This window comes from Mustelus asterias, chromosome 9 (genome assembly GCF_964213995.1).
Source record: "Mustelus asterias chromosome 9, sMusAst1.hap1.1, whole genome shotgun sequence".
NCBI lineage: Eukaryota > Metazoa > Chordata > Chondrichthyes > Carcharhiniformes > Triakidae > Mustelus > Mustelus asterias.
In genome coordinates, this window is record NC_135809.1 from 101400499 (window position 1) to 101413502 (window position 13004).

Here is a 13004-nt window from a genome sequence, read left to right on the forward strand (position 1 = left end):
TGGGAGATATAGGAAGGATATCAGAGGCAGGTTCTTTACGCAGAGAGTGGTTGGGGTGTGGAATGGACTGCCTGCAGTGATAGTGGAGTCAGACACTTTAGGAACATTTAAGCGGTTATTGGATCGGCACATGGAGCACACCAGGATGATAGGGAGTGGGATAGCTTGATCTTGGTTTCAGATAAAGCTCAGCACAACATCGTGGGCCGAAGGGCCTGTTCTGTGCTGTACTGTTCTATGTTCTAAGTTGACCTAACTCTAGTCTATAGTAGGGTCAGTATGATTGTTTTTGGAATACTCTTAAAAGCTGTTTCTCTGGGTTGGTGGTGTCATACCACAGCACAAATTTGGCATGAGTAGTGAGGACTTTTTTTCACTTGCGGTTGCTTTTTTTGTTGCTGTCTAACCCATGCGCTCATGCATTGAAATCAGAATTCCCTGACAGAATTTGATTGAGCACCAACTATTTTTGTTTCTTTGATTTTGTCCGTTTCCCTGTCACTTCATTCTCTTTCACCTCATCTTTTCACCGTTAGCCCTGCCTTCTAGCCTATCCCTCAATCTATGACTGTTCTACACAGCTTTTATGTCATATTCCAAGACTCTTTCAGCCTCCCTCTTCACCCCAGAAATTTTCCAGTCCACACTATACTAGAGTTCAGAAGAGTAGGAGGTGACTTGATCGAAAACTTTAAGATCCTGAGGGGTATTGACAGGTGGATGTGGAAGGATGTTTCCACTTGTTGGAGAATGCAGAACTCGGGGTCACTCTTTAATAAAAGGGGTTGCTCATTTAAGGCCGAGATGAGGATAATTTTTTCTCTGAGGGTTGTGAGTCTTTGGAACTCTCTTCCTCAAAAGGCAGCAGAAGCAGAGTCTTTCAATATTTTTAAGCAGAACAAGATTGATTCTTGATTAACATGACAGTGAAAGATTATCAGTAGGTAGGAATGTAGGGATGAAGTTACAAGCAGATCAGCCATAATACTGAATTGCGGAGCAGGCTTGAGGGGCTGAATCGCCTACTCCTGTTACTAATTTGTATGTTCGTATACTGAAGTTTATTTATTACTGTCACAAGTAGGCTTGCATTAACACTGCAATGAAGTTACTGTGAAATCCTCTAGTCACTGCACTCCGGTACCTGTTCAGATACACTGAGGGAGAATTTAGCATGGCCAACGCACCGAACTAACATGTCTTTTGGACTGTGGGAGGAAACCAGAGCACCTGGAGTAAACCCACACAGACAGGGAGAGAATGTGCAGATTCCGCACAGACAGTGACCCAAGCCAGGAATCGAACCCCGGTCCCTGGCATTGTGAGGCAGCAGTGATAAACACTGTGCCATCGTGCTTGGCTCACCTGTTCCTTTGATCCATTCATGCCACATAGAACACAAGTCATCATCAGGTATCCCTCAATTCAAGGATATTGTCTACTTAGTGATATGAGTTTTCATGCCTTCATGTAACTGAACAGGCCAATTCTCGAACAGCATATCTTTGGGCACATGGACCAGAACATTCCACAAGGTAGTAGGATCCGGAGTACAAGGTTTGCTTCCTTTTCTTGCTTCTCTGCTGCCACTCTGCCTCATTATTAGGAAGTTGTTAATCGGCAAGTGATACAGTTTGATGGACAAGTTGCCATTCTGAACAATTGGTAGCAAACTTCTCCCAGTCATGAAAGTCAATGCTGCTGTGCTTCAAGGAGAGCTTCAAAGTGTCTTTAAAGCATTTTCTTTGTCCTTCCCTGGAACGTTGGCCGTTTGAGAGTTGAGAAAACAGGACCCAACGGCAGAGACTTCTTGGCCACCCGGATACAATGTTTCATCCATTGAAGTGATTTTGCTGGAGCTTTGCCTGAATACCAATGAAGCTGGCTTCAAGAAGAACAGTAATATTTGTTCGATGGTTCTCCTATTGAATTTGGAGGATGTGACGGGCCACTGATATGCAGTCCAGACCTCACTGTAGTTCAGGAGTGTGGTGACAACAACTGCCCTCTACTTTAGAACTTCTGTTTTCATAGAATCCTACAGTGCAAAAGGAGGCCATTCGGCCTATCGAGTCTGCACCGACCACGATCCCACCCAGGCCCTATCCCCATAAACCCATGCATTTACCCTCGCTAGTCCCCCTGACACTAAGGGGCAATTTAGCATTGCCAATCCACCTAACCCGGACATCTTTGGACTGTGGGAGGAAACCAGAGCACTCGGAGGAAACCCACACAGACAGTGACCCAAGCCGGGAATCGAACCCAGGTCTCTGGCGCTGTGAGGCAGCAGTGCTAATCATATGCCACCGTGCCGCCCTATGCTGCCCCAAATGGGGCATTTATTGTAAAACATTCACTACCATAGTTTGTAGAAGGTTGAGCTGGTGCAGCTGATCCAGCTCTGGATCTCCTCACCAATGGTGACCTTTTGGGAGATGTGGCTGCCAAGGTAAGAAGTTCTCATTACATTCCAGACTCTCTCATTTAGCACCTATGGGAGTTTGAATATTTGGCTGACAAGGTGTTTGTTTGATATGTTTCGTTTTGGCAACATTTAAGAATAGGCCAAATTTATTGTTTGCAGAATTGAGGAAATCAAGAATGGCTTCCTCCCTGACTTCAGGAATGCAATAATTCTTCTCTGAAGAACATGGAAGGAGGGGGGGGGGGGGATGAATCATGTTATGGGAACTATCAAGGTATTTCCCTCTTGTCCATAACAGCAAAATTCCTGACGCACATGCTCCTGAATTGCCTATTTCCTGTGGTTTAGGAAATCCTCCGAGAGGAACAGTATGGCTTTAGAGTTTCCAGAGGAACCTTCAACATGATCTTTGTTGCCAGACAAGTCCAAGAACAATGTGGAGAACAATAATACAGTGCTTTTCTATTCTCCCTGCCATAATGGATTCGTTCACATTTTTCCACATTATACTCCACCTGCCAATTTTTTGCCCATGTCCCTTAACAACTTTCTTTCCTTATTGTCATCAGCAAATTAAACCGCCATACATTGGGTCCCTTTATTCAAGTCAGCAATATCAATTGTGAGTATCTGAGGCCCCAGCACCAATCATTGTGGCACTCTACTCATCACATCTTAGGGTGGCACGGTGGCATTGTGGTTAGCACTGTTGCCTCACAGTGCCAGGGATCCGGGTTTGATTCCCGGCTTGGGTACTGTCTCTGTGGAGTTTGCACATTCTCCCCGTGTCTGCGTGGGTTTCCTCCCACAGTCCAAAGATGTGCAGGTTCGGTTGATTGGCCAAGATAAATTGCCCCTTAGTGTCAGGGGGACTATTTAGGGTAAATGAATGGGGTTATGGGGATAGAACCTGGGTGGGATTGTGGTCGGTGCAGACTCGCTCGGCTGAATGGCTTCCTTCTGCACTGTAGGATTCTATGATTCTATCTTGTCAATCTGAACAAACCTCCATTGACTACACATTTTCAAAAGATATTTAGTTGACAGAGTGGATTTATGGGGTAGTGAGGGGGATCAATACCCATACTAATAATTATGGAGGAAGCCAAGTCATATTAATAACTGTGTCGAGTGAAAGGGTTAATGGAGACAAATCACAAATGCATTTGGCTCTATCTTCACAAAAGAGGACACAAATCAGACACCAGAAATGTTGGAGAATGCAAGATTTAGAGAGAGGGAATAACTGAGGGAGATCAATATTGGTAGAGAAATAGTGCTGGGAAAATTGATGGGATTGAAGGTGGATAAATCTGCAAGGCCTGATAATCTACATCCCAGAGTACTTGAGGAATGGGCTCTAGAAACAGTGGATACATTGGTGGTCATCTTCCAGGATTCTATGGACTCTGGAATAGTCCCTGCAGATTGGAGGGTAGCTAATGTCACTCCAATATTCAAAAAGGGAGGTAGAAAGAAAATGGAATTATAGACCAGTAAGCCTAACATTGGTAATGAGGAAAATTCTTGAATCCATTATCAAGGACTTTATAGTGGAGCATTTAAAAAGCAGTGGCAGGATTAGACAGAATCAGCATGGATTTATGAAGGGGAAATCGTGCTTGTCAAACCTGTTGGAATTCTTTGAAAATGTAACTAGTAGACTTGACAAGGGGGAGCCAGTCAATGTGGTTTATTTGGACTTTCAGAAAGTGTTTGACGAAGCCCCGCATAAGAGATTATTGTGCAAGGTTAAAGCACATGGGATTGGGGGAAGTGTATTGAGATGGATAGAAAACTGGTTGGCAGAGAGGAAAAAAAGTAGGAATTAATGGGTCCTTTTCAAATTGGCAGGCAGTAACTAGTGGGGTGCCACAGGGACTGGTACTGGGACCCCAGCTATTCACAATATATATAAATGATTTGGATGAGGGAACGAAATGTAACATCGCAAAGTTTGCAGATGATACCAAGTTGGGTGGGAGGGTGAACTGTGACGAGGATGAAGAGATCCTTCAGCATAATCTGGACAGGCCAGGTGAGTGGGCCAATCAATGGCAGGTGCAGTATAATTTGGATAAATGTGAGGTTATTCACTTTGGAAGCAAAACCAAGAAGGCAGATTACTACCTGAATGGCTGTAAATTGGGAGAGGGGAGTGTGCAGCGGCACCTAGGTATCCTTGTGCACCAGTCACTGAAGGTGGGCATGCAGGTAGTAAGGAAGGCAAATGGTATGTTGGCCTTCATTGCGAGAGGTTACGAGTACAGAAGCAGGGATGTGTTGCTGCATTTATACCGGGCCTTGGTGAGGCCACACCTTGAATATTGTGTGCAGTTTTGGTCTCCCTTTCTGAGAAAGCATGTTCTTGCTATCGAGGGAGTGCAGCAAAGATTTACCAGGCTGATTCCAGGGATGGCGGGACTGATGTATGAGGAGAAATTGACTCGGTTAGGATTATTTTTGCTGGAGTTCAGACGAATGAAGGGGGATCTCATAGGGACTTATAAAACTCTATCAGGACTAGACAGGGTAAATGCACAGAGGATGTTCCTGATTGTGGAGGAACCCAGAACCAGGAGTCTGAGGATTTGGGGTAGACCATTTTAGGACAGAGGTGAGGAGACATTTCTTCACCCAAAGAGTGGTGAGCTGTGGAATTCATTATCACAGGAAGTAGTTGATGCCAAAACATTGAATGTATTCAAGAGGCAACTAGATATAGCACTTGGGGTGAATGGGATCAAAGCCTAGGGGTTATGAAGGCATGAATGAGGGTTTCAGCAGCAGATGAGCTGCGACAGAGATGAAAATAGGGATGGCATGCATATGAACTCAGAAGCTCATCTCAAAATCAAATGTGACACCAGGGCTGTAAACAGGTTGGTTTAATCTCAAATGGTTTCCAAGGAGGGTATTGGAGTTGGTGGCCAGTGAACAGATTGTGGTGAAGGAACAGTAAACAGTGGCTTCGGTCTTCCCAATATTGACTAGATTGGCTCCAGTAATGAAGGATGTAGTTACACGGGATCAATGGAGAAATTTTGAACATTTTATAAGGCAGAGCAGATTCCTGATTAACAAGGGGGTGAAAGTTTATCGGTGGTAGACAGGAATGTCGAGTTGTTACAGTCAGATCAGCCATGGTCTTGTTGAGTGATGGAGCAGACTCGAGGGGCCAAGAGACCTACTTCTGCTCCTAATTCATATGTTCGTAAATGGAGTTGTTCTCCTTTGAGCAGGGGAGAAAGCAGGATTAGACTATTGAGTTGGACGATCAGCCATGATTGTAATAAGTGGCAGAGCAGGCTCGAAGGGCCAAACGGCCTCCTCCTGCTCCTATCTTCTAAGTATTAAGGAGTGTCTTAAAGAAGGAAAGCAAAGTAGAGATGCTGGAAGGTGCTCTGCATCCTCAGCAACTGAAGGTGCAGCAATTATAATTGGGAATGCACAAGAGCCCAGAAGAGTGGAGATGTCTCAGAGGGTTATGGAGCTGAAGGAAATAAGGAGGGGCAAGGCCCTGGAGTGTCTTGAAAACAAGGATAAGAATTTAAAAACCATGATATTGCTTGATCAGGAGCCAGTGCAGTGAGCACAAGGATGATGGTGGAATGGGACTTGTGAGTTTCAAGCCTAGGCATCAGAACTTTGGATGACCTCAAGTCTACCGAGGGTAGAATATGGGAGACCAGCCAGGAGTGTGTAGGACGAGTCAAGCCTAGGGCTTATGAAGGCATGAATGAGGGTTTCAGCAGCAGATGAGCTGCGACAGAGGTGAAAATAAGGATGGCATGCATTTGAACTCAGGAGCTTATCTCAAAATCAAATGTGACACCAGGCTTGTGAACAGATTGGTTTAATCTCAAATGGTTTCCAAGGAGGGTATTGGAGTTGGTGGCCAGTGAACAGATTGTGGTGAAGGAACAGTAAACAGTGGCTTCAGTCTTCCCAATATTTACTAGATTGGTTCCAGTAATGAAGGATGTAGTTACACGGGATCAATGGAGAAACTTTGAATATTTTATAAGGCAGAGCTGGATAGATTCCTGATTAATAAGGATGTGAAAGTTTATCGGTGGTAGACAGGAATGTCGAGTTGTTACAGTCAGATCAGCCATGGTGTTGTTGAGTGGTGGAGCAGACTCGAGGGGCCAAGAGACCTACTTCTGCTCCTAATTCATATGTTCGTAAATGGAGTTGCTCTCCTTTGGGCAGGGAAGGCTAAGAGGAGGTTTGATTCAGATATTTAAAATCTTGAAGGTAGGTAGAATAAATAAGGAGAAACTGTTTCCAATGGCTGAAAAGTCAAAATGTGGAGATGCCGGCGTTGGACTGGGGTAAGCACAGTATGAAGTTTCACAACACCAGGTTAAAGTCCAACAGGTTTATTTGGTAGCACAAGCCACTAGCGCAGTGCTCCGAAAGCTAGTGGCTTGTGCTACCAAATAAACCTGTTGGACTTTAACCTGTTGTTGTGAGACTTCTTACTGTGAAAAGTCAAAGCCAGAGGACACAGTTTATCCTTGAGGACAGCTGCATCTCCCTGACTTAGTTGAATGATCAAATGAAGCAGGCTGGGAAGAAAATCCACAAAGGTAATTGACACGGAATGGTCATCTGATGCTGTGTTACACTCTGAAGAAGTTATGGCCCAAAGTTTTATCGTGATATACATTACTAACAAGCACCTCCAAACTCAACCACCATAATTTTGGTCTGCTCCTATATCAAGATGCACAAATGATGGCCAGTTAGTGCCCACCACCTGAATGTAAATTAATATACAATTAATAGATGTGTGGTATGTGTTTTGTCCATTTTATCCTTTCACAGGTAAGAACATTTTAACTATTTCTTTCCTTTTTATTTTTACTTCTGGTAAATTACCATAAATTTGTTTGATTCTGAGCTACTGTGATTAGATTTAGCATCATACTATTGAAAGTCTGATAAATATCTATGTATATTTTATTCACGTATTCAATTGCTTGAATTTTAATGAGAAGATATGGATAATGGATGAGAAATTTCTACTTTGGAAATTGCCAAATGTCTCTCTTGCATTATAAGTAAGAATTACTAACTAGAAACTTCTCTACATAGCCTAAGTTCCAAGCTGAATATGTTGCTGGTTAAAATGATGCCGTGCACATCTGAAATAAAGGTACATGTATCAATATCTTCATAGGTTATTCATCCAGATCTCGAAGTAGCTGATTATGCTTTTCCTCCTGCTCGTACAGCTCCTTCTAATCTAAGACTGTTGGTAAGTATTTGTGAGGTTACTTCTATGACTGTTGATTGTATAATATTAATTACAGCATATTCATCAAAGTTCTCATGATTTAATTTTTCTTTTCTAGGATAAGGAAGTCAGGGCGGTATTCCTTAGATTGTTTGCACAGCTCTTTCAAGGGTACAGATCATGCTTACAATTGATTCGAATCCATCCTGAACCTGTAATACACTTTCACAAGGTCAGTTACAAATGATCATTTACACAGTCTTTAATACCGCACTGTTTAATGTTTTTGTAGTCATGTAACTGCTGACATTCAGATTTAAATGAACATACAGTAAGGCATCAGTATACTCAGTTTCAGCATAATGTATTATTGTTGAATTTATATGCAAACAGCGATGTTTCAATTGTCCTGGACTGTGGAATTTCCCACATTTATGTTAAAACTCTGAAAGAAGAGATAAGGAACTTTATTTTCTGACTGCTGGGTCATCTCCATTAAATGAGGAAGTTTGGTGCTGTTGTTTTTGACTGGCGTAATTGCTCTCTCTGTCCCTGACTAGTTAACAGATTACGCTACTGGAATATTCACTTTCCTGATGCACCAGTCAAAGCAGCTCTTCAGGTTGAAGTATTACTAACTATAGTCTGGAGGTTACAGGTAGTTTAACTCTTACTGGACTTTGCTTGACATAACAGAAAAAATCATCACATCTTTAATTTTCTAGCTTGTAAAAGTGACATTTATTATTTTGCTGCTAATTTTTCTCTGTTGCCCTCAATAACATATGTGACAGTAGTTGTTCAGTAAACCTTTTATTATAGCCATCAGTGGGATAATTATGCCCACAGTGGGATTCCTTAGTGCATTAATAGTTTAATAGTCATTTAAATCAATTGTTCAGTAATTTTCATACTTCAGTCTTAAACAAGTTGTTTGGTAGACTTATAAAGTGGATATGAAGTACTTCTTGAAATAAGTTAACATCTGTAAAGATATAATGCTGAGCAAATAGGACAAATACATACCAAAAGTACAAGCTCAAACAAAATAAGCATTCTGCTAAATGGATTTAAAAGGAAATTACAAGTGATATAAAGAGGAAGAACAATCTCTACAAATCCTACAGGAAGGATTTCACTGGGATGAATAAAGATAAAAGGAGAGACATTAAAAAGGCGATAAGAGGGGAAAAGAGACATTGGAAAAGGTTTAGTAGCCAAAATTCAACATCCTTTCAAAGAATAGGTGAAATATGCCCTCTCCAAAAAGAAATGACTTAAGAAAAATCAATTTCTTTGCTATAAATGGCGCTAAAAGGACTCAATGCAATAAATCCTTGGGATAGAAGGGAGAAGACAAATCCTAGCGTGTTAAGAGAGACTGAATAGGAGATTTGTGAGGCAACCATAACGAGAAAGTCACAACAATGGAAGTCATTGAGCAGTTTTAAATAGATTAGAAACAGTTCTGTGTGGTTTTAACATTCAACAAAAGTATGGTAAAACAGGGGCAACTACAATTCACTTCCAATCCATAGAAAATAATGTGACTATTCGGAGGAAATATGATTTGTGGCATAGGGGTAATATCATTGGACTGGTAATCCAGAGGCCCATGCCTCAGTAATGGTGACCATGATAGCTATCATCAATTGTCATAAAAACCCATCTGATTCACTGATGTCCTTTAGGGAAGGTAATCTGCTGTCCTTAACCAGGCTGGCCTATATGTGATTCCAGACCCATGGCAATGGGCTTGACTCTGAAGTACCCCCTAGCCAGCCACTTAGTCCAAAGGCAGTTGGGGATGGGCAATAAATGATTGCCAGCAACATCTACGCCCCATGAAAGAATAAAGAAGAAAAAAGAAGATCTTTGGAATCTTTTTTTCATAGATGTTTACAGAAGGAGACCATTCGGCCTATTGTGTCCATACTGGTTAACAAAGATCTGACTACATTAATCCCATTTTCCAGTGCTTGGCCCACAGCCCTGGAAGTTATGGCAGCGCAAGCCAAGATCTAAATATTTCTTAGATGTTCGAGAGTTTCTAACTCAACCATCCTTTCAGGCAGTGAGTTCCAGTCTCCCACCACAACTCCACTTATATCCTTCTACCACTTAGCTTAAATCTATGCTATTTGGTTATGACCCCTCTACTAATGGAAAAAGTTCCTTCCTATCCACCCTATCTATGCCCCTCATAATTTTATACAATTCTATCATGCTCCCTCTCAACCTTCGCTGCTCCAAGGAAAATGGCCAGTTTAATATTTCCTCATAGTTCAGACCCTCTGACCTTGGCAGATTTGTGGTAAATCTCCTCTGCCCCCTTTCTAGTGCAATTGCAACCTTCCTATAATCATAGAATCCCTATAGTACAGAAGGAGGTAATTTAGTCCATCGAGCCTGCACCAACAACAATCCCACCCAAGCTCTATCCTTGTAACCACACACATTTACCCTGCTAATCCCCCTGATGCAAATGGGCAATTTGGCATGGCCAACCCACCTAACCATCACATCTTTGGACTGTGGGAGGAAACTCGAAGGAAACCCATGCAAACAAAGGCAGAACATGCAAACTCCACACAGACAGTACCCGAGGCCGGAATTGAACCCTGCTGTGAGGCAGCAGTGCAAACCATTCTGCCACTGTGCTGCCCACATGTGGACCAATATGGAGACAGAACAAATGCATCACCGACAAGGATGGGATTCGAATCCACGTGTGCAAAGCACAATGGATTAGCAGTCCATCGCCTTCACCACTAGGCCACCTCGTCACAATATGGTGACCAGAACTGCATGCAATACTCTAGTTGTGGCCTAACTGCCATTTTATACAGTTTCAGCATGCCTCGGCTAATAAAGGCAAGTATCCCACATGCTACCCTAAACACCTTTTCTACCTGCCCTGCAACCTTCTGGGACTGTGGATATACACACCCAAGATCCCACTCATCTTCGGTACTTTCCAGGGTCTTGCCGTTTATAGTGTAATCCTTTGCCTTGTTAGCCCTCCCCAAGTGCATTACCTCAATGCTTTTCCTGGTTGAATTCCATATGCCACTGCCCTGCCCACTTGGCCAGTCCATTGATGTCGTCCTGCAGTCTACAGCTATCCTCACTATTTACCAGCCTACCAGTTCACCTGTGAACTTCTTGATCATAGCCCATATATTTAAGTCATTAATGGATACAGCAAAAGCAAGGGTCCCAGCACCAATCCCTGCGGTACTCGAAGATAGACTAAATAACATTTCCACCCATAACCAGTTTGTGATCTGGTTAAAAGTCAGCTAAACAATACAAACAATTCTTTGCTGTTTCTAAAGCACATTTACAGACTCATCTTTGCTGGCATTTGAGAACATGAATGTGAGGCAGATTAATGCATTGCAAGAAAGGTCTGTTTTAAACTTAAGGTGGATGTGTGAGGGATTTTCTTTAGCACCAATTCAATACCTTAATTAGCATTTGAAATATTTACACTAAATTGAAAAAAATAGGAAAGTGCTGTTTAGTTTGCTACAATCCCCAACGAAATCGGTAACATTTAAAAAGAGATACAAGTTTCCCAGTCAAAGGATCACATGACAAGACTCCACGTACACTAAGATCAACAGAGACTATAAATTACTTAGTAGGAAACTAATACACCAAACTTCAGAAAAGGTCTTCCTCAGTGACTTTTAACACAACACAACTCCACACTGTAAAGAGTGCAGTGTAATGTATTAACACAGACAGTGTTGCAGTGAAAATCCAAAGCTGCTCCTGGCTCCAACAGGATCTCTTCTCCCTGCTTCACCAGGATAAATCTCTTTATAAACAAAATCCCCTTCACTTAATCCTTTGACCATAATCAAATAGACTTACTGTTGCAGGGTACTCTGTGGTAGTCCTGTAGTCTTTAACTTATTACAATCTTTGTGTTTCCTCAGGCATGAGTTCCATCCTCACCAGCACTTTGGTGCTTAACCCAAAAGCAGTCTTTCTTCTGCCTGACCTGTCTGTTGTGTGTCGGCTTCCCTAAAACTCTCAGTCTGACTGCCCTGGGAGTCTGAGGCTTGCCAGCAGTTAGGCTCGCTGCCTCTTCCTAGGCATCCTGGTGTTAAAATTTGCACCTTACTTTCAATAGTTTCTGACCTGGGTAGCAATATGACATGTCTCTAGGCAGATCCCATATGAGATCATGCTCCCCTCTCCATATCACTGTATTTTACCTTGAATTACAGGAAATAATTTAAAACATAACAATCTTATGAAATCCTGCACTTGTTGCAAATTATAGAATCTTGAATTAAAAGGATCTGATAAGTGCAATTTTGTTTTCCTCACGACTCACTACATGGTGAAAATTGCATCAAAACCATAATTTATACCTTCTATTCTAACCAGATTTGAACAGCTGAGTCTTGAACTAATGTGAGAACACTTTGTTGAGCAAGTTTTCAAAAATTAACCAATGACTGTTTGGAAGAAAAATAATTTCACACTAAACTGCTGGATTATGTGTTTTAATCTGAATTTTGTTGAATATAGTAACACTAGTGTATTTTTTATTCAACAATAGTCTCTCTTTATTCTGGAAGAATGCAAAGGTCATATGATTGCCTATTGCAATTATTCATAGTAGCAATGCAATGACTCCAGCCTACTCTACAGTAATACAGGCTTCCTTCCCTTGCATGTTGTTTTATTTTTTCATGGAATGTGGGCATCATGGGCAGGTTAGCATTTTGTTGCCCATCCCCAATTATTCTTGACAAGGTGGTGGTGATCTGCCATCTTGAACCACTGCAGTCTTGTTTGCCTTTTCCATGGTGGTTTGGTACAACTGAGTGGCTTGCTAAACCACTGCAGAGGGCAGCTAAGAGTCAACCACATTGCTGTGTATTTGGAGTCACCTGTAGTCAAATTTGTACTGGTCAATTTTCAGTCACTGAGATTATTGATTATTCCTGGCTCCTGGTAAGCCTGCAGATTTTCCCTCCTCACCTCAATGGGGTACAACCAAAGATCACTTTGTAGGGAGATTCCCTCCATACTGGTGGCATGGCAGATTTTCATGTTTTTCATTTAAAAGCAACTGCGAGGGCAGCTTCTTGTTCAGGTAACCTTCCATTTAATGCATGCTGCAGCTAAGTGCTTCTCTGAAGCTGGAAGGCCTCTGACTGACAGCTTCCCCCCCCCCCCCCCCCGCCCTTAATTGCACAGGAAAGCCATCTCCATGACAACTTAAGGCTCATCCGTTTAATCAGTTCCCCTTTCCTGAGGACCATTTCTGACTTGAAAACAAATCCAGTTCCTGTTTCCTGCTTCTCT

At 42.2% G+C, this 13004-nt stretch overlaps 1 protein-coding gene and 1 non-coding gene across 3 annotated transcripts in view; one reads left to right on the forward strand and one right to left on the reverse strand.

The window, feature by feature from the left end:
• sbf2 (SET binding factor 2) overlaps nt 1-13004 on the forward strand; it is a 555079-nt gene that overhangs the window by 304309 nt on the left and 237766 nt on the right. For both annotated transcript variants that reach the window (XM_078220692.1, XM_078220693.1), the window contains exons 10-11: nt 7617-7694; nt 7792-7905. In XM_078220692.1, coding sequence (XP_078076818.1) covers nt 7617-7694; nt 7792-7905 — 192 coding nt within the window. The remainder of the gene's footprint in view (nt 1-7616; nt 7695-7791; nt 7906-13004) is intronic.
• trnas-gcu (transfer RNA serine (anticodon GCU)) lies at nt 10378-10459 on the reverse strand. The gene has a single exon. It is a non-coding gene; the product is annotated as a tRNA-Ser (tRNA).